Here is a 19,866-nt window from a genome sequence, read left to right on the forward strand (position 1 = left end):
TTTAATGTGAAGCCTTTATTGTCCCGTAAGGTCACGGCATAACTGATTTTATGTGGAACACGTGGTTCTCGTTACTCTCCTAGTTGCTCTGCTCTTTCTCTTCCACGTTGAGCACCGTGTCCACAGTAATCCCCACGTCCCCCAGTGACGAGCCTCTCGCCACTGCCAGAGGCCTTCTGGGGAAGGAAGTAGAAAGGCTGTAAAGGGACGTCTGGTACCCAAGTCGCATCATCCAGTCCAGTAGGACCTAGAAGATAAAGAGCTTAGTCCTTATCAAGTACTGTACACACAGTGTCCCCTCTAGATCGCCATAATATTTACAGTTCTGTCACTGTCAAATCATGTCCCTAGGAGTAATGAAACAGAACTTTCACACCCTTCAGAGAAACTCTCTAGAGCTTAAAAGAAAATAGCTGGCCACCAATCTGGAGATGCAAATAATCTTTAATACCTTTTGTCTCAGAGGAGGCATGGGGCCTCCCCGGCACCTCTGCACAGCATTCGTTTAACAGTTATGAAAGCCCCACCCATACACAGGGAATGGAAAAAGTATTCAATACACCAGTTGAGAATAAAAGGTTAGCATTTGGGGAAGAAATTATTTAGATCAAAATCTAAACCAAGGCCGGACGCTGTGGCTCACGCCTGTAATCCTAGCACTCTGGGAGGCTGAGGCAGGAGGATCACTCGAGGTCAGGAGTTCGAGACCAGCCTGAGCAAGAGAAAGACCCCGTCTCTACTAAAAATAGAAAGAAATTAGCTGGACAACTAAAAATATATAGAAAATGTTAGCCAGGCATGGTGGCGCAAGCCTGTAGTTCCAGCTACTCGGGAGGCTGAGGCAGGAGGATGACTTGAGCCCAGGAGTTTGAGGTTGCTCTGAGCTAGGCTAATGCCACGGCACTCACTCTAGCCTGGGCAACAAAGCAAGACTTTGTCTCAAAAAAAATTAAAAATTAAAAAAAAAAATTTAGCCGGGCGCAGTGGCTCACGCCTGTAATCCTAGCACTCTGGGAGACCGAGGTGGGTGGATCACTTGAGGTCAGGAGTTCGAGACCAACCTGAGCAAGAGTGAGACCCCGTCTCTACTAAAAATAGAAAGAAATTATCTGGCCAACTAAAATATATATAGAAAAAATTAGTCGGGCATGGTGGCGCATGCCTGTAGTCCCAGCTACTAGGGAGGCTGAGGCAGGAGGATTGCTTAAGCCCAGGAGTTTGAGATTGCTGTGAGCTAGGCTGACACCACGGCACTCACTCTATCCAGGGCAACAAAGTAACACTCTGTCTCAAAAACAAACAAACAAAAAAATTTAAACTAAGTCAGGCGTGGTGGCTCATGCCTGTAATTCTAAGCTACTTGGGAGGCCAAGGTGGGAGGATTGAGGCCTGGAGTTGTAGACCAGCCTGTGCAATAGTGAGACCCCCCCCACGCTACAAAAAATACAAAATAGCTGGGCATGGTGGTACATGCCTTTAAGGCAGGAAGATGGCTGAGCCTAGGAGTTTGAGGCTACAGTGAGCTATGATCACACTTCTGCATTCCAGCCTGAGTGACAGAGCAACACCCAGTCTCCAAAACAAACAAACAAAAAATCTAAACTAATAGTCAACATCAAAATCACTCAGGAAATTTGTACTTTGTCACAATAGACATGTCCAGGCTCCAGAGACTGTCTTATGATGGCCTGATTTCCAATGGGCCATTCCCATAATTTGCTTTTTATTTTTTTAGAGATGACGTCTTGCTGCGTTGCCCAGGCTGGTCTCAAACTCCTGGGCACAAGCGATCCTCCTGCCTCAGCCTCCCAAGTAGCTGGGATGAGAGGCACATGCCACCACACCTGGCTACCATTCCTATACTTTTATAACATTTCCTGTCAGGAAGATTCCCATAGTAATGATCAAAATTTCCACTTACTGTTGCCTAAAACCAGTGCCTACTTTGAAACATAAAATGCTTATTTTAAACAAAGGATGATTTGTTGTTTTAGCAAGAAAGATGGATGAAGGAATATTCTGGGGGAAGCTGCTATTTCAAATACAGGTAATCCCTGACTTGAGCCGCCAGCCACCATGCAAGAACCTGCTGATGCTCCATGTAATCAAGGTACATCTATGTCATCATACTTAAAGCGCAATAATTTTCTAACATATGGCTATATCTTAATTTAACCTTACAGAAACAGACATTTATACCTTTGAACATCTGTCATTCCATAGAACACATTCTCACAAATGAAATTACTGGGTCAAAAGATATATTTTTAAATATTTCAAAAACATAATGGTAAATTCTCCTACAGGAACACTGGTTCAATTTACATTCATATTAAGTTATGAGAATCCCTGTTTTCCCCACACACTTGCCAAATTTGGGTACTATAAGTAGAAAATGGTGTCCCATTTTATTTGCATTTCATTGATTCTGAGGTCAAAGTTTTTTTTTTTCATATTTTTATCTGTCACTTGGTCTTCTTTAGAAAATCCTGATATCCATGTTTTTTTCTGCCATTCTACTAAGGTGTTTATCTTTTCCTTGATTTGTATAAGTGCCTTATAAAAAATGACTATCATACCTAAACAGTAAAATAGTTTTTTCAAATTTGTCTTTAACTTTATGAACATTTTCTTTATCAAATTTTTAATTTTTATGTAGTCAAATCCATCAGTATTTTCCATTAGGGCTTAAAGCATTCTTATCACAGAGGGTTAAATGCAATGATCAGGATAGAAGATTATTTACATGTATTTTTAATGCACATATGATTATGTATTTAAATGTCATTAGAAATGGAAATATACCAAAATATTAGTAATTGGTTTTGGCTTCACATTGCAGATATAATTCTTTTTCACTCTACTTTTCCATGTTTTCCAAATTATCACTAACAAACACAGTCTTGTTTCTAAATACTGGCTGCTTCCTATGGATTTAAAAGCATCTCACCCACAAAACTGTGAAAATGTAATTAAAACCAAAAAGAAAAAAAAAAAGAAGAAAAATACAGCAAAGGGAAGAACAAAATCTGAATGCAGAGATCACAGTGCAAAGCAGCATAGATGTATACCTTGTTATCCAAATTTCTGCAATGAAGAGTACGTATAATGCCCTTTATCTTCATCTGACGGGAGTATCAGATGACAGTGTGATAATACCTTCCCCACTGCATGTGAATAAACTATTGCCAAAATCAACAAAAATATTTCTCAAATTACGAGAATTTCCCCACTTACCTGAGAACTGCAAGACTTAAAAAACCTTCTCCTCAGGACACGCCCACTGGGACATCGGAGAGCAACAGTAACTACCTGAGGAATAAAATTGTTCAGATGAGAATTCCAATCCACTTGCTCTTTGCAGTTCCAAAATGACTGCTCCTAGGAAACACCTGTAATTATTTAGAAAAGCTCGTGGAGATTTGGAGGAATTTAGCTCTGAGAGTAGTAGACCAACATCAAGGTCCAGAAAAAATTCACTCTAAACATGGAAATAATTCTTCCAAAATGGGAAGATAAACATCTTCCCACTGACTGAGGTCAGGGACCAAGCCTTCCAAAGAGGACGCTAGAGACTAGATGCTTCTGTCTGCCCAGATAATATCCAGATCACAGCTGGGCTTCAAAAGTGACCTGGCAAACCAAGAAGACCCAATGCCACCTCACATGCTAAGATTGGAAGGAAACAAGAAGCCACCCATCCATTCTATCACTGTAGGCTACACACTGTCTCTGTGTCTTCCCAGGCATGTGTATCAAAGAGCATTATAAAAAAAGAAGATGATGGGCCGGGTGCGGTGGCTCACGCCTGTAATCCTAGCACTCTGGGAGACCGAGGCGGGTGGATCGCTCGAGGTCAGGAGTTCGAGACCAGCCTGAGCAAGAGCAAGACCCCCGTCTCTACTAAAAAAATAGAAATTATCTAGCCAACTAAAATATATATAGCAAAAATTAGCCGGGCATGGTGGCGCATGCCTGTAGTCCCAGCTACGCGGGAGGCTGAGGCAGTAGGATCAGCTTAAGCCCAGGAGTTTGAGGTTGCTGTGAGCTAGGCTGACGCCACGGCACTCATTCTAGCCAGGGCAACAGAGCAAGACTCTGTCTCAAAAAAAAAAAGAAGAAGATGATGAATTAGCAATTTATTCTGATGTTCATTTTTTACCTGTTAGGAAATCCTTTCTTATAACTAACATCATTAGCTGTCCTGGGAGTGATGTGGGCACCATGTTATGTATAAAATGATGGTTTTGGAGCAGTACCTCCCATCTCAGGAAAGCTATGAAAGCAAATATTTCCTCTCAAATGATTAAGGAATTTGATTCACAACCAGATCAGTGTAATGTTGAGCCTTGTTAAGTGTAAGTTTCACTGCAGTGCTATTATTTCTACTAAAAAAAAGTTTTATAGTAAAACACAGAATTATAAAAGAACTGAATCACAGATTAAAAGCCAATTCTGCTTATTTTTTAGAAACAATAAAATTTTTACACTGAGGTTTTGTTTACTGCCATGATCTGATAGGAGAATTAAAGCCAACTGCCTTGTGAGAAACTAGTATTAAAAGATAGTGCATTAATGTTTTTTCATTATGATTAGGTAAATACTTGAGTGAAATTAAATATCATTGTTCGAAATCTAGCAATCATGCTGCTATTACCATGAGGGCTGGTTGTGCAATTTCTCCTAACGTTACCGACAGTGTAGCGGCTGCTGTAGGAATGGATTAAATGCATGGGCTGCAATTCAAATTGGAAAGAAAATCAGTGTCCCAAACACAGATGATTAAGTGAAATCTAATTTAAAAGTAGCAGCAATAAATTAAAATTTGTTTCCCAGCTACTCCTTAAGATGAAATAAGACAGCTTACAATAATGCAAATAGTTGGCTGTGGTTATATAGTAATTATGATGATTAACAAAATTACCTTCAAATTATCTTAAAATTCTATGTTCTATGGTGACTGTCTTTTCAACTTAAAAGTGGAACAGTAACATATGGTGCATATTCCATTGAGAATTCTGGACTACCATGAGTTATTTCTTCCTCTCATTGAAAAAAATCTAACCATATGAATATTTTAGAACTCTGTAGATAGCTACAATACTAAATATGTACACGCACTGAATACATCAGGGTCTACTGCTTAAATAAGAATTGCATTATTTTTTGGACCCTCTCTCATTAGAAATGCATGTTACTCATTAGTTCCCTCATGAAGGGTCTGCTCCTAAATCCCAGCAGGATTTTAGGATAACAGGAATTTTCTCATGTGGCTCATTATATAGTCACTACATATACAGAAACATACATCTGTATAGTGCAAGCTTCATCTAGTTCTGATAATCTTTAAAATGAGTATTAATCCCTTCCCCTAGCAATACAGAATTAAAAGATGTCTCTCTATTCTGTGGGTGATATCAGACATTTAATGGGTTTAATCTTAATAAGAAAATAGAGAATTTCCTAAAAATTATCATTTCCAGTATTCCTAAAAGGGAAATTATTCTTTTACATATGTACTCATAAAACAGTTACATAGGCCAGGTGCAGTGGCTCATGCCTGTAATCCTAGCATTCTGGGAGGCCGAGGTGGGAGGATCATTTGAGCTCAGGAGTTCTAAACCAGCCTGAGCAAGAGCGAGACCCTGTCTCTACTAAAAATAGAAAGAAATTAGCTGGACAACTAAAAATATATAGAAAAAATTAGCCGGGCATGGTGGCGCATGCCTGTAGTCCCAGCTACTTGGGAGGCTGAAGCAGAAGGATTGCTTGAGCCCAGGAATTTGAGGTTGCTGTGAGCTAGGCTGATGCCACGGCACTCTAGCCCGGGCAACAGAGTGAGAGTCTGTCTCAAAAAAAAAAAAAAAAAGACCAGTTACATAGCTTAGGGACTGAAATATATTTGTTATGGTAGGAGCAGGCTTAAATATGTATGATGATATGTACTGATTATGTTATATGACATGTAACAATTACGATACTGGATCAAAACTGTTAAGTTAACAAATAGGAAATAGTATCTTGCAGAAAGCCGGAAAGAATGTAACTCCATAATTCACAAGGATGAACATCCCCAAATGTTGGGTAACTATGGTATATCACATTTTGTTGACTTCATTAATCAAAAACAGAGCAGACAGAACCAAAAATCAGAGGAGGGAGAAGGAAATTGGGACAGTATTGTTTATAGAGTGGCTAAGAGGTCCTAGCTACAGCCAGAGGCCTGGGTTCTAACCCTGGTTCTACCACCAGGTCCCCCAGAAACTCGTCCTGCCTGTGGCTTCAACCAACTTCAAGTGAGGAGATGGCATGAGATAGTTTCTGAGGCCCTCCCCCACTCTAAAATTCCATCACTCGGACATATGCTTTAATGAGTATCACACAAAATGTCATCTATCAAGTATAGGAAAAGGTAGAAAGGAAACAAAATGGAATAAATAACAAAATGAAAACATTGCCTGCCAATGACAAGACCAGTCTGTCTATTGCAGAGGCTTTGTAACCTTTCAAGGGACACAAACCTGAGAATCTAAAGAAAAACATTGTCCTTCTACCTACAATCATGAAAAGGTACAATTTCAGGGGATTCACCGACAACCTCATGTCTATCATCTGTGGACCTTGAGTGACAACTGTATTGTACAGGAATAATATCATATGCTTCAAAGCCAGGGCAAGTTCATAAAAGGCGTTCCCTGTCAAACCTAAGCTGTATTTAACACATGAACTGCCATGTGAGTTGTATTTAACTCAATGCTAGTTTTGAGCCTGGGGCCTCATGAAGTATATATAACTCATACGTCTCTTCTCCTTGGAAGCTTCGAGAACTATTTTTCAAGTTGCGTATAACTCATGCACAGAAAACAATAAAAAATAACAAATTTTTCCTTAAATTAGAAAGGATCGTTTTGTTTTCAAAGTTTTTATTCTATTTTTGTAATAAAACACCGTGGCCCCAAGGGAAAATTTTTTTTTCTAGTGTGGCAGTCAATGTGCTAATTACTCCTGTATTATAAAATGGTTGTCATGGATACCACCCAGAGCTTGAGGAGAAGTGAGGATCAGGACAGACATGTCGTGGGCATGAATTTGCTGGGTATAACGGGGGAATTAGAAGTCTTTAAAAAATTTTTTGTTTTTCTCCTGGGGGTTTGGTATCTGGATTGCACACTTCCTTGTCTTTGTGTGACTTTCAGATTTTCCTCGGATATCCAGGGTATTATATTAAACTTAAACGTTACCAATGTGTTGACAAAAGATGAGACCCTCCCAATTGCTTCCATGGCTGCTTCAAAAATGGTTTCCAAAGAGTGTAACAGTTGCTGAGCTCTAAGTAATGGCAGGCTATGAGGGCTCTGCTTCTGGGTTTACTGCTTAAGTGACTCGATGGCTTTCAAGACACGCGCTCCCCGTACATTAGGGAAGTGGCTGTAACTGAGCTGGCCATGGCAGGAAGGCAGCTCAATGCAAAATGGGGAATGAGTCCCACCCCAGCCCCCCAAACAGCAAACCATCCTTAAATTCAAACATCTACAAGGTAGCTGCAGTCTTCATTTTCTCTTTTGAAAAGGAAAACTACAATTTTAGGTCATCTGCCTATTTTGATTCTGTTTTAATAAGTAACTCATGTGCTGATCTGCAGTTCTGGAAAAGCCCATATGTATCCCCTGCCTGAGGCAGTGGCTGTAAAAGACAGCTCAGCAGATGGCAGGCTTCCAGAAATTCAAAACAAGACCTAGTTACAGCACAAAGACATGAACAATTATGCTATCTTTTCTTTCTAAACCCAAGTTTGGACCAGGATACAATTACTTAATGTTAAAGAAAAGACAAAATAAATTTAATTTTCAAAGGAAAAGAAAAGCTTACTTCTTTGGCTGTTTCAGATGGTTCTTCAGGTAAATCAAAAACCTAAAGAAAAGTAAGTATTGGTGAAAGGAATGTAAACATTTTCAAGAAGCAAAAGAATCTCAAAGAGAAGAGTTTCTTTCAATATAGAGCTTTGATACATCTAAGCTTAATGACATCTTTTCTTTCAATATACATCTCTAAAAAGTTTACAATGAAAATGACAGTTCAATTAATAAACATTTTTAAAATTAATGGGCCATTTAAAAGACTTTACAATTAATAAACAATTTTTTGGTAAGCAACTTTTTGCTAACAATAAATCACAAAGATAGGATTTGAGATGACAGCTACCAATCTATACACATTTAAAGAATTTTGTTTTTATGATGTTCTAAGACAGTATATAAAAAATGTACTATATTTTTTTCTTTTTTTTTTTTTAAGGCTGTTCAATTGAAGCAGTGGAAAAATGTTAAAAAACAAGCTGGGCTCTATGGCTCATGCCTATAGTCCCAGCTACTTGGGAGGCTTAGGCAGGAGGATCACTTGAGGCCAGGAGTTAGAGTCCAGCCTGGGAAACACAGTGATACCTTGTCTCTTTAAGAAAAAAAAGAAAAGAAAAAAAATACACACACATATAAAAACAGACAATAAAAATTAACATGAATTAAGTGCAGTAAGGCCCCCAAATTATTTAGGTGCTTTGATACACACATTTTAACATGAATATATATTTTTCTTCACTGATGCTCCTGGGAAGTTGCTAGCCACCATTCACCGTGGTTGCTTGTCAGTTACTCAACTTTCCCTGTTTCTGTTAATCTAGTAAGAAACTGGATATTCAGACCATTTTCTCTTACTAAAATACTGGTTACCAACGACTTCACCTTAGAAGGACTCTTTATTTTTTAATAGTATAGACTCTATGTTTTATTATATCTTATCTAACAAACACTACTTTCATTTACTAAATATTAATAATCCATTTGTTTTCCTTTGGTATCAAAAGCATAGGTGACTGTCAAGCAAAATTTACCATCAGCATGAGACAGTGTTATTAACAAAAAGCAAAGAAACTTGAATTTTTTGTTAGCCCATTTTTGAAATGTTAATAATAGTTCAATAACCTGATTCCTATCCTCAATATCCTCAATCTCCACTAGGGGACCAGGAAATCTCAGATGGAGAAGGAATGTGTTAGAAACTGCTCTCAGGGACTAGACAGCCTCCCAGCATTCCCTAAGAGTCAGTAAAAACAGATTTCTTATTTCTAATCTTTTCTAGCTCCAAACCGGAATCAATTTAGGGATTAAAGATTTGAAAGGAAAGCATGTATAATAAACCTGGGCACTATTCCAAAGTGACGGATTGCAAAAGGGCCAGGGAGGAAAATTATATACTCATGTTAATAACAGGTATTAGACACTCACAATATATGGCTTAATAATATCTTAACCTCTTAGGAATGTTTCCCTTAGTAAACATTATATTTTTCCTATCTACATAATCAAATGACTTCCTCAAAAAGAACTGAGTATTTTCTAAACCTATTATCATTTATCTTTAGCTTCCCTCTAAGTTTGGTTCCAAACATTAATATGAAACAAGGTAAGTAAATCTTTTGTTTGTTTGTTTTTGAGACAGAGTCTCACTCTGTTGCCCGGGCTAGAGTGCCGTGGCGTCAGCCTAGCTCACAGCAACCTCAAACTCCTGGGCTCAAGCGATCCTCCTGCCTCAGCCTCCCGGGTAGCTGGGACTACAGGCATGTGCCACCATGCCCGGCTAATTTTTTTCTATATATTTTTAGTTGTCCGGTTAATTTCTTTCTATTTTTTTAGTAGAGATGGGGTCTCACTGTTGCTCAGGCTGGTCTCGAACTCCTGACCTTGAGCAATCCTCCCACCTCGGCCTCCCAGAGTGCTGGGATTACAGGCGTGAGCCACCGCGCCCGGCCAAGGTAAGTAATTCTTCATGAAAGCAATCACTTAGTAAGGTGGTGGGAAGGCACCATGTGGATGAAAAGCCAGTCCTGATCTTCACTCAATACACCGCCTCGCCCAGAACCCGGCTACAACTCAGGGACAGGCATAAGGTACTGAACCTCCTTCCACGCAGGCTGTTGAGCAGACACTCCAGTTAAAGGCTTAGGCAAGTTCTGTCTCTTTGCTACTTCTCTGTTTGATGCTTTAGAAGATGTCTGACTTGCACATTCAAGCACCGAAACTTCATCACCCTGGTCAAAAACAACAAATAATTTCTAAAGAGATGCTTTCTATAGACTTTGTTCTATTCAAAATGGTTATTTTTTTTGGTAAAAAAAAATCTAAGCAAGCCATTATGAGACCCAGAAAATTAAAGCATTATCTCCTTAAACAAGAAAACATGGAGCCTAATGTCTGGAAGGAACTACCCACATCTAGTTCTGGGGTTTACTGAAGACAGACAAAAGGCTACATACAGGGCCCTTTCCATCTTTAACCAACCCTCAAGTTTCTCAGTAGCATGGAAGAAAGAAAACACCTTGAAAATATGCAAAGGAAGCAAAGCAGTACAAGGGATTATGCTTTAAAAGACTGTGAAAATAGAACCTTATGTGAAAACATATGTCTACGTATGTGATAATGCAAAACTTCCACAGCTGACTGTGGTCTTGGAGTCTTGTTATATATAAACTCTTTCTCCCCTTCTCACTACTGCACTTGGCTAGTCTCAAAAAAAATTTTTTTTTACTTTTCAAATTGAAACTTTGAACTTGCATTTTAATTAATCACTTTAGGAGGCAAAGGATTTTATTCCAGCAATCATCAAGATGACTCTTTATTACCTACCAAAACCTTTTCCTTAGCAAAATAATTTACTTAAATTATTTTACTTAAATCTCAAACATATGCTTGTTAGTTCAGTAACTCCCTCCTCTTTCCATAGCTACTGATTTTCTAAGAGAAAAAAGTTCTCTTTATCAGACTAAAATGTTCACCATTCCTTTATCCTAAAAAAATTTGGAGGAAGGAGCATAGGGAGTGGGAATGAAGAGATCTTAATGCCACCTGGCATGGTGTGCGCCTGTAGTCCCAACAACTCAGGAGGCTGAGGTAGGAGGATCACTTTAGCCCAGGAGTTCTAGACCAGGCTGGGCAACATAGTGAGACCCCGTTTTATTTTTTAAAAAGAGAGATCTCAATGCCAAACAATTAACTGGCCAAGCCTTGGCTGCCTTATTGCAAACCACAGCACTAGAGTTGATGATACACTTTCTTTCGGCTCTCACATTCTGATTCTGAAGTTCTTTGACAGTCCTAAGAATCTTGAGTCATAATGACACCAATGGTCTACCCTGTCCCTAACTTTCTGTTGTCCCTACTAATCAGGTTAAAGTATGTATTAATAGTACTATGAAGACATAGCCTAAAAGTAAGGGGAAGAATGACTAATTCACATTGTGACCAATCTTTTTTTTCTTTTAAGAGACAGGGCCTCACTTTGTCACCCAGGCTGGAGTGCAGTGGTGCCATCATAGCTCACTGCAACCTCAAACTCCTAGGCTCCAGTGATCCTCCCACTTCAGCCTCTGGAGTACCTGGGACCACAGGTACACATAACCATACCTGTTACTCTTTTTTTTTCTTTTTTTTTTTTCTTTTTTAAGATACAGGGCTCTTATGTTGCCCAGGCTGGGCTCAAACACCTGGTCTCAAGTGATCCCACCTCAGCCTCCTGAGTTGCTGGAACTACAGGCGTGAACCACTGTACCCCACCACTGTGACCACTTCTGAAAGAGATCTGTCAGGCTAACATCAACCTGTCAATGTCTACCAGCCACAACACTGAACAGAAGACAAACTCAACTCAGAAGTGAAATTACTACCTAGAACAGCTGCTTTTTATGTTGCCCATCTCTCACATTCATTTTCTTACCTACTCTTGGTCATTTTATGACATATTTCCCATTACATAATGAGTTCAAATTGATTCTGGTCACTATAAGAGTCCATTTACCTTGACTGGATCATTTTCTTTACAAGATGGTGAAAGGCAAAGTAGAAACAGAAAGCAAAAAACAAAATGTCAAAAAAGTCTTTGGGACAGAAATGGATTCACACATAAAATCTCTGGCCAGTTATTCTAAAACTTAACATCTTCAAGGATATTCCTTTTCCTTGGTAAAAAAAAAAAAAAAAAAAAAACCTTAAAATGTTGAACTTCCATTAGCAACGAACAAAATTCATATTCAATGCCAAAGGACAAAATAGTCAAAGGCTAATTTGACTTTTAAAAAACAGAAGCTAAATATAAGGAATATAATATGAGCTTAATACCTTGAAGATCTTACTTTGAGGAAAGAGCAGAATTTTCTCACACGAGGAAACAGTGATTCATTCAACAGTTTTCTCAAAAACTACGATCCAAATTATATGCTCTTTAGGCACCAAAAACCACTTAACCATTTGATACAAATATGCTGAATAAAAACTGATATACAATCACTATCAGTAAAGACTCTTAAAAACAGACTGCTCGCAGCTTAGCATCGTTTTCAACTTTAAAAAAATCAAAACATGTAAAAGGAAACAGAAGTAATAACAGGATTCAAAATATAAAATAAGAATATTTTCTAACCCCGAGTTTGTGACCACTGCTTAACTTCCAGGTTTCACCCGTCATCTGATAAAAGCGCTCCTCCAGTTTTTTCAATTTCATTTCCTGGTGAGGTTTTAAAACATTCTCTATGTATCTGTTGGCCTATTTAAAAAAACAAATTAGGTGTTGTTACTATATATTAACATTCCCCCAAATTGGCATTGTCTATAAAGTTGTAAATACGAACTAGGTAGGAAATTGTGTTTTCACGCTAATTTTTTTTTTTTTTTTTTTTTAGATAAGGTCTCACTCTGTCACCCCGGCTGGAGTGCAGTGGTGCAGTCATAGCTCACTGCAGCCCTGAACTCCTGGGCTCAAGCAATCCTCCTTCCTCAGCCTCCCAAGTAGCTGGGACTATAGGCACCTGCCATCATGCCCAGATAATTTTTTAATTTTTTGTAGAGGCAGAGTCTTACCTCTGTTGCCAGGCTGGTCTCACACTCCTGGCCTCAAGCTACCCTCCTGCCCCGGCCTCCCAAAGTGTTGGGAATATAGGCACAAGCTACCACACCCAGCCATTAATTCAGTTTTGCCAAAAAACTAGCATCCTCCACTTTGCATTATTCTCTAAGAATTTGCATTGATACAAAATGTAAATAAAAACAAATGTTCTATATTTATGTTTGTATGGCCATGGGACTGTATATTCTTTAGTTGTATTTTCAGTGCACAAACACAGAAAGCTTAACTTTAAATGCCCCACATATTTTTGTATTCTCTCTATATACTCTCGAAAAAATATGCTTTACCTTTTCACCCTGTGCCTCTTGTTGCTTTTTTCTCACAAGTTTTTGCCTTTTCTCATTCTTCTCTTCTTCTTCTTCTAAGACATCAAAACAGAAAAGTGTCTTTTAATTCCCAAGTATCAATGGGTCAGATGGTTTTTTTCTCTGAAAATAGTTTGTAGATTTTAACATTTGGGGAATGATGAAAAGCCTTCAAAAAAGGTTCTGTTTTTTCAAGTAATGAAAATGGGATATATACAGACAGTTGAAACAAGGAAATCCACAAGCAAATCCATAATAAAAGCTCTGTTCTGAAACAAAAATTCTCTGATGTATATTAATACTATGTGTACAGTCGGCCCTCTGTATCCAAGTGTTCCATAGATTCAGCCAACTTCAGATTGAAAATGTAGTTAGGTCTCTGATGGCTGTGTCCTCACTAAACAAGTATGGACTTTTTTCGTTGTCATTATTTCCTAAATAATACCATATAACAGCTATTTACGTAGCATTTACATTGTATTCAGTATGTCCTGTAACCAATCCCCCATGCATACTGAGGGACAACTGTAATAGTTTTGCTATGGAAGCTTCTAGAATGTTCTGGTAGGTTTTATCCTGCAGGCCCAACAGGGCTTCAGCAATTCCACGGCTTGGCATAGAAGCCCATTACTGCACATGAAGTGTGGAAGGCTGCACTGCAGGCATGAGCAGTGCCATTCCATTGGACATGGCAGAGAAAGCAATATGCCTGGTCCCCAAAGGTGGGGTGTGCTTGGCATCTCCTTTAATGACTGAACCAATATTCGGTTATTAATCCACTGAATGTCAAGACAAAGGATTTTGTTGCTATGTGGACTCTTTTATTCTTGGTATAGTAAGTTTCATTTATGTATGTGGCTCGATTCTTGAAACAACATTTAAAGAATAATCTTCTAATATAGCAATAATAATATTCAAAATGGCTCACAAATATTAACAGTGAACCAGACATGATAAGACCTTGAGGAATAACCCATCTTTGGGAAAACATATCCTTTGAACTGCTTTGCTCCTTGAATAGGAGCATGCCCTTCTACTGACAACTTTCTCTCTAGAGCGGTAAATATTTCCCTAAGTTTATAAAACTAAGATTAGGGCAGTAACCCAACAGGAAATCAGAGGGCCCAACTGGGCCACTAAATTGCTGCGTGATCAGACTCAGTGATCTTAAGATTCCTTCCAGACTCTGAATCAAAGAATTTACTTTTAAAATAAATCAATAGCAAGGGATAATCTTTAAAGCCACTGAGAACTGACTACTTAGGCACTTTTGATACACCTCATCTTGTAGACCTTTACATCCCGATATCTAATGACAGTAGGGAAGATAGTGTGTGAACAAATTGGTTTTTTTACTCATTCGAAGAAAATCTGACAATAATTAGGCATTATATATATTCTTAATATTACTTACTAGACACTGTTAGCCTTTGGGGATGCCTCGAATTGTCAACCCATAAATGTACCAAGTGACTTGTACTCCAACAACACGAAGGTACAACTTAAAGTACAGAAACTGTGTCAAGGGCACAGTTTCTCTTTTTTATAAAACATGGAATTGAATACCTGACCTGCTAGTTTAATGTATGTAGCAACTATCTTCCTGATATCAGAATATATTTAACACAAAATTCCTAAGAGAAATTACCATGTTCTTGTTTAATTTTCCAACTGAGTCATTTGAAGTATACGAGATCAAATAACTTACCGAAAGAAAAACAAAATCCAAAATCTGTGATTTGAGAGAGCTTCAAGCATCCACATTGTCTTTTGTGTTTGGGTTGAACAGTATAATCTTTCAGGATTATGGTTTTATTCATAGTTAATTTGAAAGGGCTGTAAATTAAACACTGCTCATTTTCCTTGCGTTTACTTACATTTAAACAAACAGTAGAATGAAACACAATATACCAAATTCACTACTGGCAAGCTTCTTCCTAACAGCATATATAAGACACACAGCTTTTAGTTTTAAGATTCATTTGTTCTGAGGCTAAGTACAGTATTGTTTTAAAAGGCTTCTAGAACTCACAAACTTTTTGCTTATCAAAAAGGAAACAAAAATAAAAACAAGCATGATTTCCTAAAATTAAAAGCACTTAACTATACACATGACATAGGTGCTTCAAGAAAAACTGCTTGGATGGAATGAAGAATTAGGATGCAAAGCCTTCAGAGATTAATGGTAGATAAATTTACTTTTTGTAGAACAGTTTATCAACTGTAGGTATCAACCAGTAGTTAAGCGGCACAAACACTCAATTTAAAATCAGGAAACTTACAATGTAACAACTTAGAAATGATACAGTTTGAAAAAAACATATATAAGGAAAATGTACAATTTCTCATGAAAAAATTAGGATTTATAGTCCATTCAAAACATTCATGACTAAAGTTGTAACAATTACTCCTCCTTGCAACTTCACATCACAAATTAATGGTAAAATAGTTCTTACTGTGCAAAGTTCTAAAATAAATAAAGAAATTTAAGTACAAAAGTATAAAAGGTTAACATAAATAATAAACTTACCTTTCAGATAAACTTGGGAAGATTTAAATGAGTTAAGCCATGAGGTAGTCACAGAGATAATTAAAGTAAGAAGAGCAAGTAGTAAGAAAATCCGGCCACACAGCAAAATGAAATCTTTAATTCCTTACAAATAAAAGAAGAAATTAAAATTAAAAACACTTTTCTTAATACTAATAATAACACAGTAGAAGATTATCTGTACTAGAAAAGTATAATAAAAGTTAATCTTTCCATCTGTCTTATCTGGTTGATACAGAGTGGTCCCTTGGTGTCTGTAGTGGACTAGTTCCAGGATCCCTATGGATACCAAAATCCACGTATACTCAAGTCCCTTATGTAAAATAGTGTAGTAAATGCATGCAACCTATACACATCATCCTGCATACTTTAAATTATCTGTAGATAATTTATAATACCTAATACAATGTAAATGGCACGATAACTAGTTGTATCGTTTAGGGAATAATGACAAGAAAAAAAACCGTCCACGTTCAGTACAGATGCAACCATCAATTTTTGTTTTTCCGAATGTTTTCTTTTTTTTTCTTTTTAATTTTTTTCTGCACACAGGGTCTTGCTCTTGCTCAGGCTGGTCTGGAACTCCTGAGCTCAAGCGATCCTCCCACCTCTGCCTCCCAGAGCGCTAGGATTACAGGCCTGAGCAACCGTACCCGAACTTTTCCAAATATTTTCAATCCACAGTTGGTTAAATCCGCAGATGCAGAACCCATGGATACAGTGGCCCAACTATATTCTCCTCTGGGAACTAAAACTCATCATTTGTCATTACTGGGAAAAGTTTTCAGGATATATAATTCTCTTATTTCTCACAAATTGTGCAACTGGGCCAGGTGCAGTGGCTCACACCTGTAATCCTAGCACTCTGGGAGGCCGAGGCGGGCGGATGGTTTGAGCTCAGGAGTTCGAGACCAGCCTGAGCAAGAGCGAGACCCCTGTCTCTACTAAAAATAGAAAGAAATTAGCTGGGGTGGGGGGGTAAAAACAAAACAAAACAAAAAAAGAAATTATATGGACAACTAAAAATATATACAGAAAAAATTAGCTGGGCATGGTGGCACACGCCTGTAGTCCCAGCTACTCGGGAGGCTGAAGCAGGAGGATGGCTTGAGCCCAGGAGTTTGAGGTTGCTGTGAGCTAGGCTGACGCCATGGCACTCTAGCCCTGGTAACAGAGTGAGATTCTGTCTCAAAAAAAAAAAAAAAAAGAACCAAGGTGAAAATTAAATCAGCAGAAATCTAAGGAGTACCTACTTTATGTAATACAATTTGCTAAATGTTGAGGAAGGGAAGATATAACGTTGGGTTAAAAATGGTTTCTATTCTCCAGTTTTTAGTCTTGTTTCATTTTTTCATTTTCAAAAGTTACATGGCGGGCCGGGCGCGGTGGCTCACGCCTGTAATCCTAGCACTCTGGGAGGCCGAGGCGGGTGGATCGCTCAAGGTCAGGAGTTCGAGACCAGCCTGAGCGAGACCCCGTCTCTACTAAAAATAGAAATAAACTATCTGGACAACTAAAAATATATATACAAAAAATTAGCCGGGCATGGTGGCACATGCCTGTAGTACCAGCTACTCGGGAGGCTGAGGCAGTAGGATCGCTTAAGCCCGGGAGTTTGAGGTTGCTGTGAGCGAGGCTGATGCCACGGCACTCCCTCTAGCCCGGGCAACAAAGTGACACTCTGTCTCAAAAAAAAAAAAAAAAAAAAAGTTACATGGCAGAAATACAGAGGAACCATCTTACCAATGTGATCAGGGGGTAATTAGTCAATTAACTAAAGCTTAAAGAGGAAATTATAAAAACTTATATCCTAACACAAAACATATTATGTAAAATGAAATTTTTGAAACCCAGCAAATTAAAGTTGTATAGAGAAGAAATTTTTTTTTTTTCTGTCATCCAGCGTGACAGCATTAGCTGTTGATTCAGGTGTTGTTCCATACAACACATGATCAAATCTAGGGTATCTCTGGCCATTACAAAAGTAATTTAATACCTGGATGTTGGTACTTTCTACAACTCTTGGCCTAGTTTTCTTAGACACTGTGATAAGAGCTGGGAATACAAAAACAAATTTGATGTGGTCTCTTGCCCTCAAGGAGTGCATTTCTTTGTGAGCAGAGCTGATGATGGGAACAAATCTGCAACCCTCAGTAAAGACCTTCTCTTTGGTGACTCAAATATTAGTGCGGAGTAGAATGAGCAGAGTAGGGGTGGATCTGTACAGGGAAGGGAACAGGTGAATTCTGGAAAAGGTGAGTTTGACTTCAACATTCCCATCATTTGAATAATGAATGGTCTTGTTACATTCCAATATAGCCTAAGTGAGTAGAAAGCTTCCGGAGAGTCTTTTTTAAAAGCATTTTCTTTTTGTTTCTTATTCCAAGTAACATCTCTGGGCATCTGATTCCTTGAGGGAGTTAGATTCTCCTTGATCCAGCCTCAACGACCTTCCTCCTTTTCCTCTAACATGTCACAGTCCCTTTGCCTAGTACATACCTCCCTCCCCCTCCCTCCCTCCACCGGCGTGTCACGGGTTTGACTCCTCGTCATTTAAATCTCGGTCTAAATTCTTCAAAAAAATCTTCATCCTATCTGGCTACTTCCTTTTGAGCGCTCATCACAACGCGAAAGCACTATGATCGCGCCCCCGCACCCAAAACTCCTTCCGACCTGGGGGCGGGGCGCAGGGTTCTTCCGCGAAGTAGAGCCGGCCCTGGGGGGGCGGGCGCGATGCAGTCTGGGAATTGTAGTAAAGCCGCTCAGAGGCGACGCGGCCAGGGAGGCGGCAACTCTACGCAAGGTTCCTGTGAAAATTACCCGGCTACGAAGGCCAAGGAGAGGAAAATCCGCACTCACCTATATCTGGGATCCCACGCCGGAGCTCCAGACACAAGAGGGGGAGAGCAGAGAGGAAGAAAATGCCCACGACACCTCGAGAAGCCATGGTAGCGGAAGCCCAGTTCGGGCGGAAGGCCCGCCCCTTCCGGTCGCGCCTCCCCGGGGAAGGCGAAGCGGAGCCCTCTGTCACCGGAGGAATGTTGTGGGGGCGCGGACACTAAGACCGGGTCGTTGGTCACACTGAGATAAGATTCTCTGGTTTCATCCCCTGTAGCCTTGTTTCAGAAGGAATACGAGTCACCTCACCAAGTCACATGGCGTTCTAGGGTGGTGGCTCCCCGGAGGGCGGCGGCTGCCCCCGTGGAGACCGTGGGAAAGAGTCTCGGGAGTGAAATGGCGTGGAAGGGACAGTGCCCTGGCGGGTGACGCTGTGAAGAGGCAGTGTGGCCCCTTGGCCTTGTGGCCGTAGCGGGTGATTGTGGGCTTTCGGACCCCGGCTCCCAAGCCCTGCCTTGTCTCCCTAACGGTTCCCGGCCCCCTCCGCGGTCAGACAACTCAAAAGTGGGGCCTCGCGCCAAACACCCGTCCCCCCACCCACACCCTAATACCAGATCCGGGAGACCCTGTACCCTTTGCCAGCTTTGTCTGCACGTGTTAGTGACTTAACCTTGGCCTTAGTTCTGTGACGTCATTGCCATCCCCTGACTCACCTCTGTGGCGGATCTGCCCACCTGCAACTCAGTTAAGCTGCTGAGGTCGCCGCGCCCTGCAAGATTTCATACTCTGAAATCCTTTTTCGGACCCACCCATCCGTCCTCCCGCCTCACTCTTCAATTTAGTTTATCAAACATTTATTGAGGCCCACAACTTGCCTGGTTCTGTAGAACTCAGGGAGATTCAAGTATATGCAAGTTATTGAATTTGCCTTCAAGAAAACTCAGCTTCATGGGGAAGGTAACCCGTGAAGAGATAAATACAATACAGTGCCTGAGTGCTGTGATAAGGGTATGAACCGGGTGCTACACGAGGCTTCGGAAGGCTTTCCTGAAGGAGATCATGCCTAAATTGTGTTGAAAAGTTAGGAATGTATGCAGGGATCCAAAAGGAAGAGTGGGATTTCAAGTTTAGGAAACGGAGCAGAGGAACTACCGGCCGGTAAAATACGGCTACCATTTAAAGCTTGAATGAGGGTTCTAAGAATTACGTTGGAGCTGGGCCCAC

General features: G+C 39.7%; 1 protein-coding gene across 2 annotated transcripts; it reads right to left on the reverse strand.

Annotated features, from left to right (window-relative positions):
* Positions 1–18,768, reverse strand: UBXN8 (UBX domain protein 8). 2 transcript variants are annotated; one of them, XM_045535834.1, is made up of 8 exons: positions 18,664–18,768; positions 15,787–15,909; positions 13,239–13,312; positions 12,469–12,591; positions 9,953–10,084; positions 7,870–7,911; positions 3,238–3,312; positions 1–247 (listed from the first exon to the last, which is right to left on the reverse strand). In XM_045535834.1, exons 1-8 carry the CDS (start codon positions 18,749–18,751, stop codon positions 80–82), a joined length of 825 nt encoding a protein of 274 aa, XP_045391790.1. In that variant the 5' UTR covers positions 18,752–18,768; the 3' UTR covers positions 1–79. The 2 variants fall into 2 exon arrangements, with proteins under 2 accessions (XP_045391790.1, XP_045391791.1); XM_045535835.1 differs by lacking the exon at positions 9,953–10,084.
* Between the last annotated feature and the right edge of the window lie 1,098 nt (positions 18,769–19,866).

This window comes from Lemur catta, chromosome 22 (genome assembly GCF_020740605.2).
Source record: "Lemur catta isolate mLemCat1 chromosome 22, mLemCat1.pri, whole genome shotgun sequence".
Taxonomy (NCBI): domain Eukaryota; kingdom Metazoa; phylum Chordata; class Mammalia; order Primates; family Lemuridae; genus Lemur; species Lemur catta.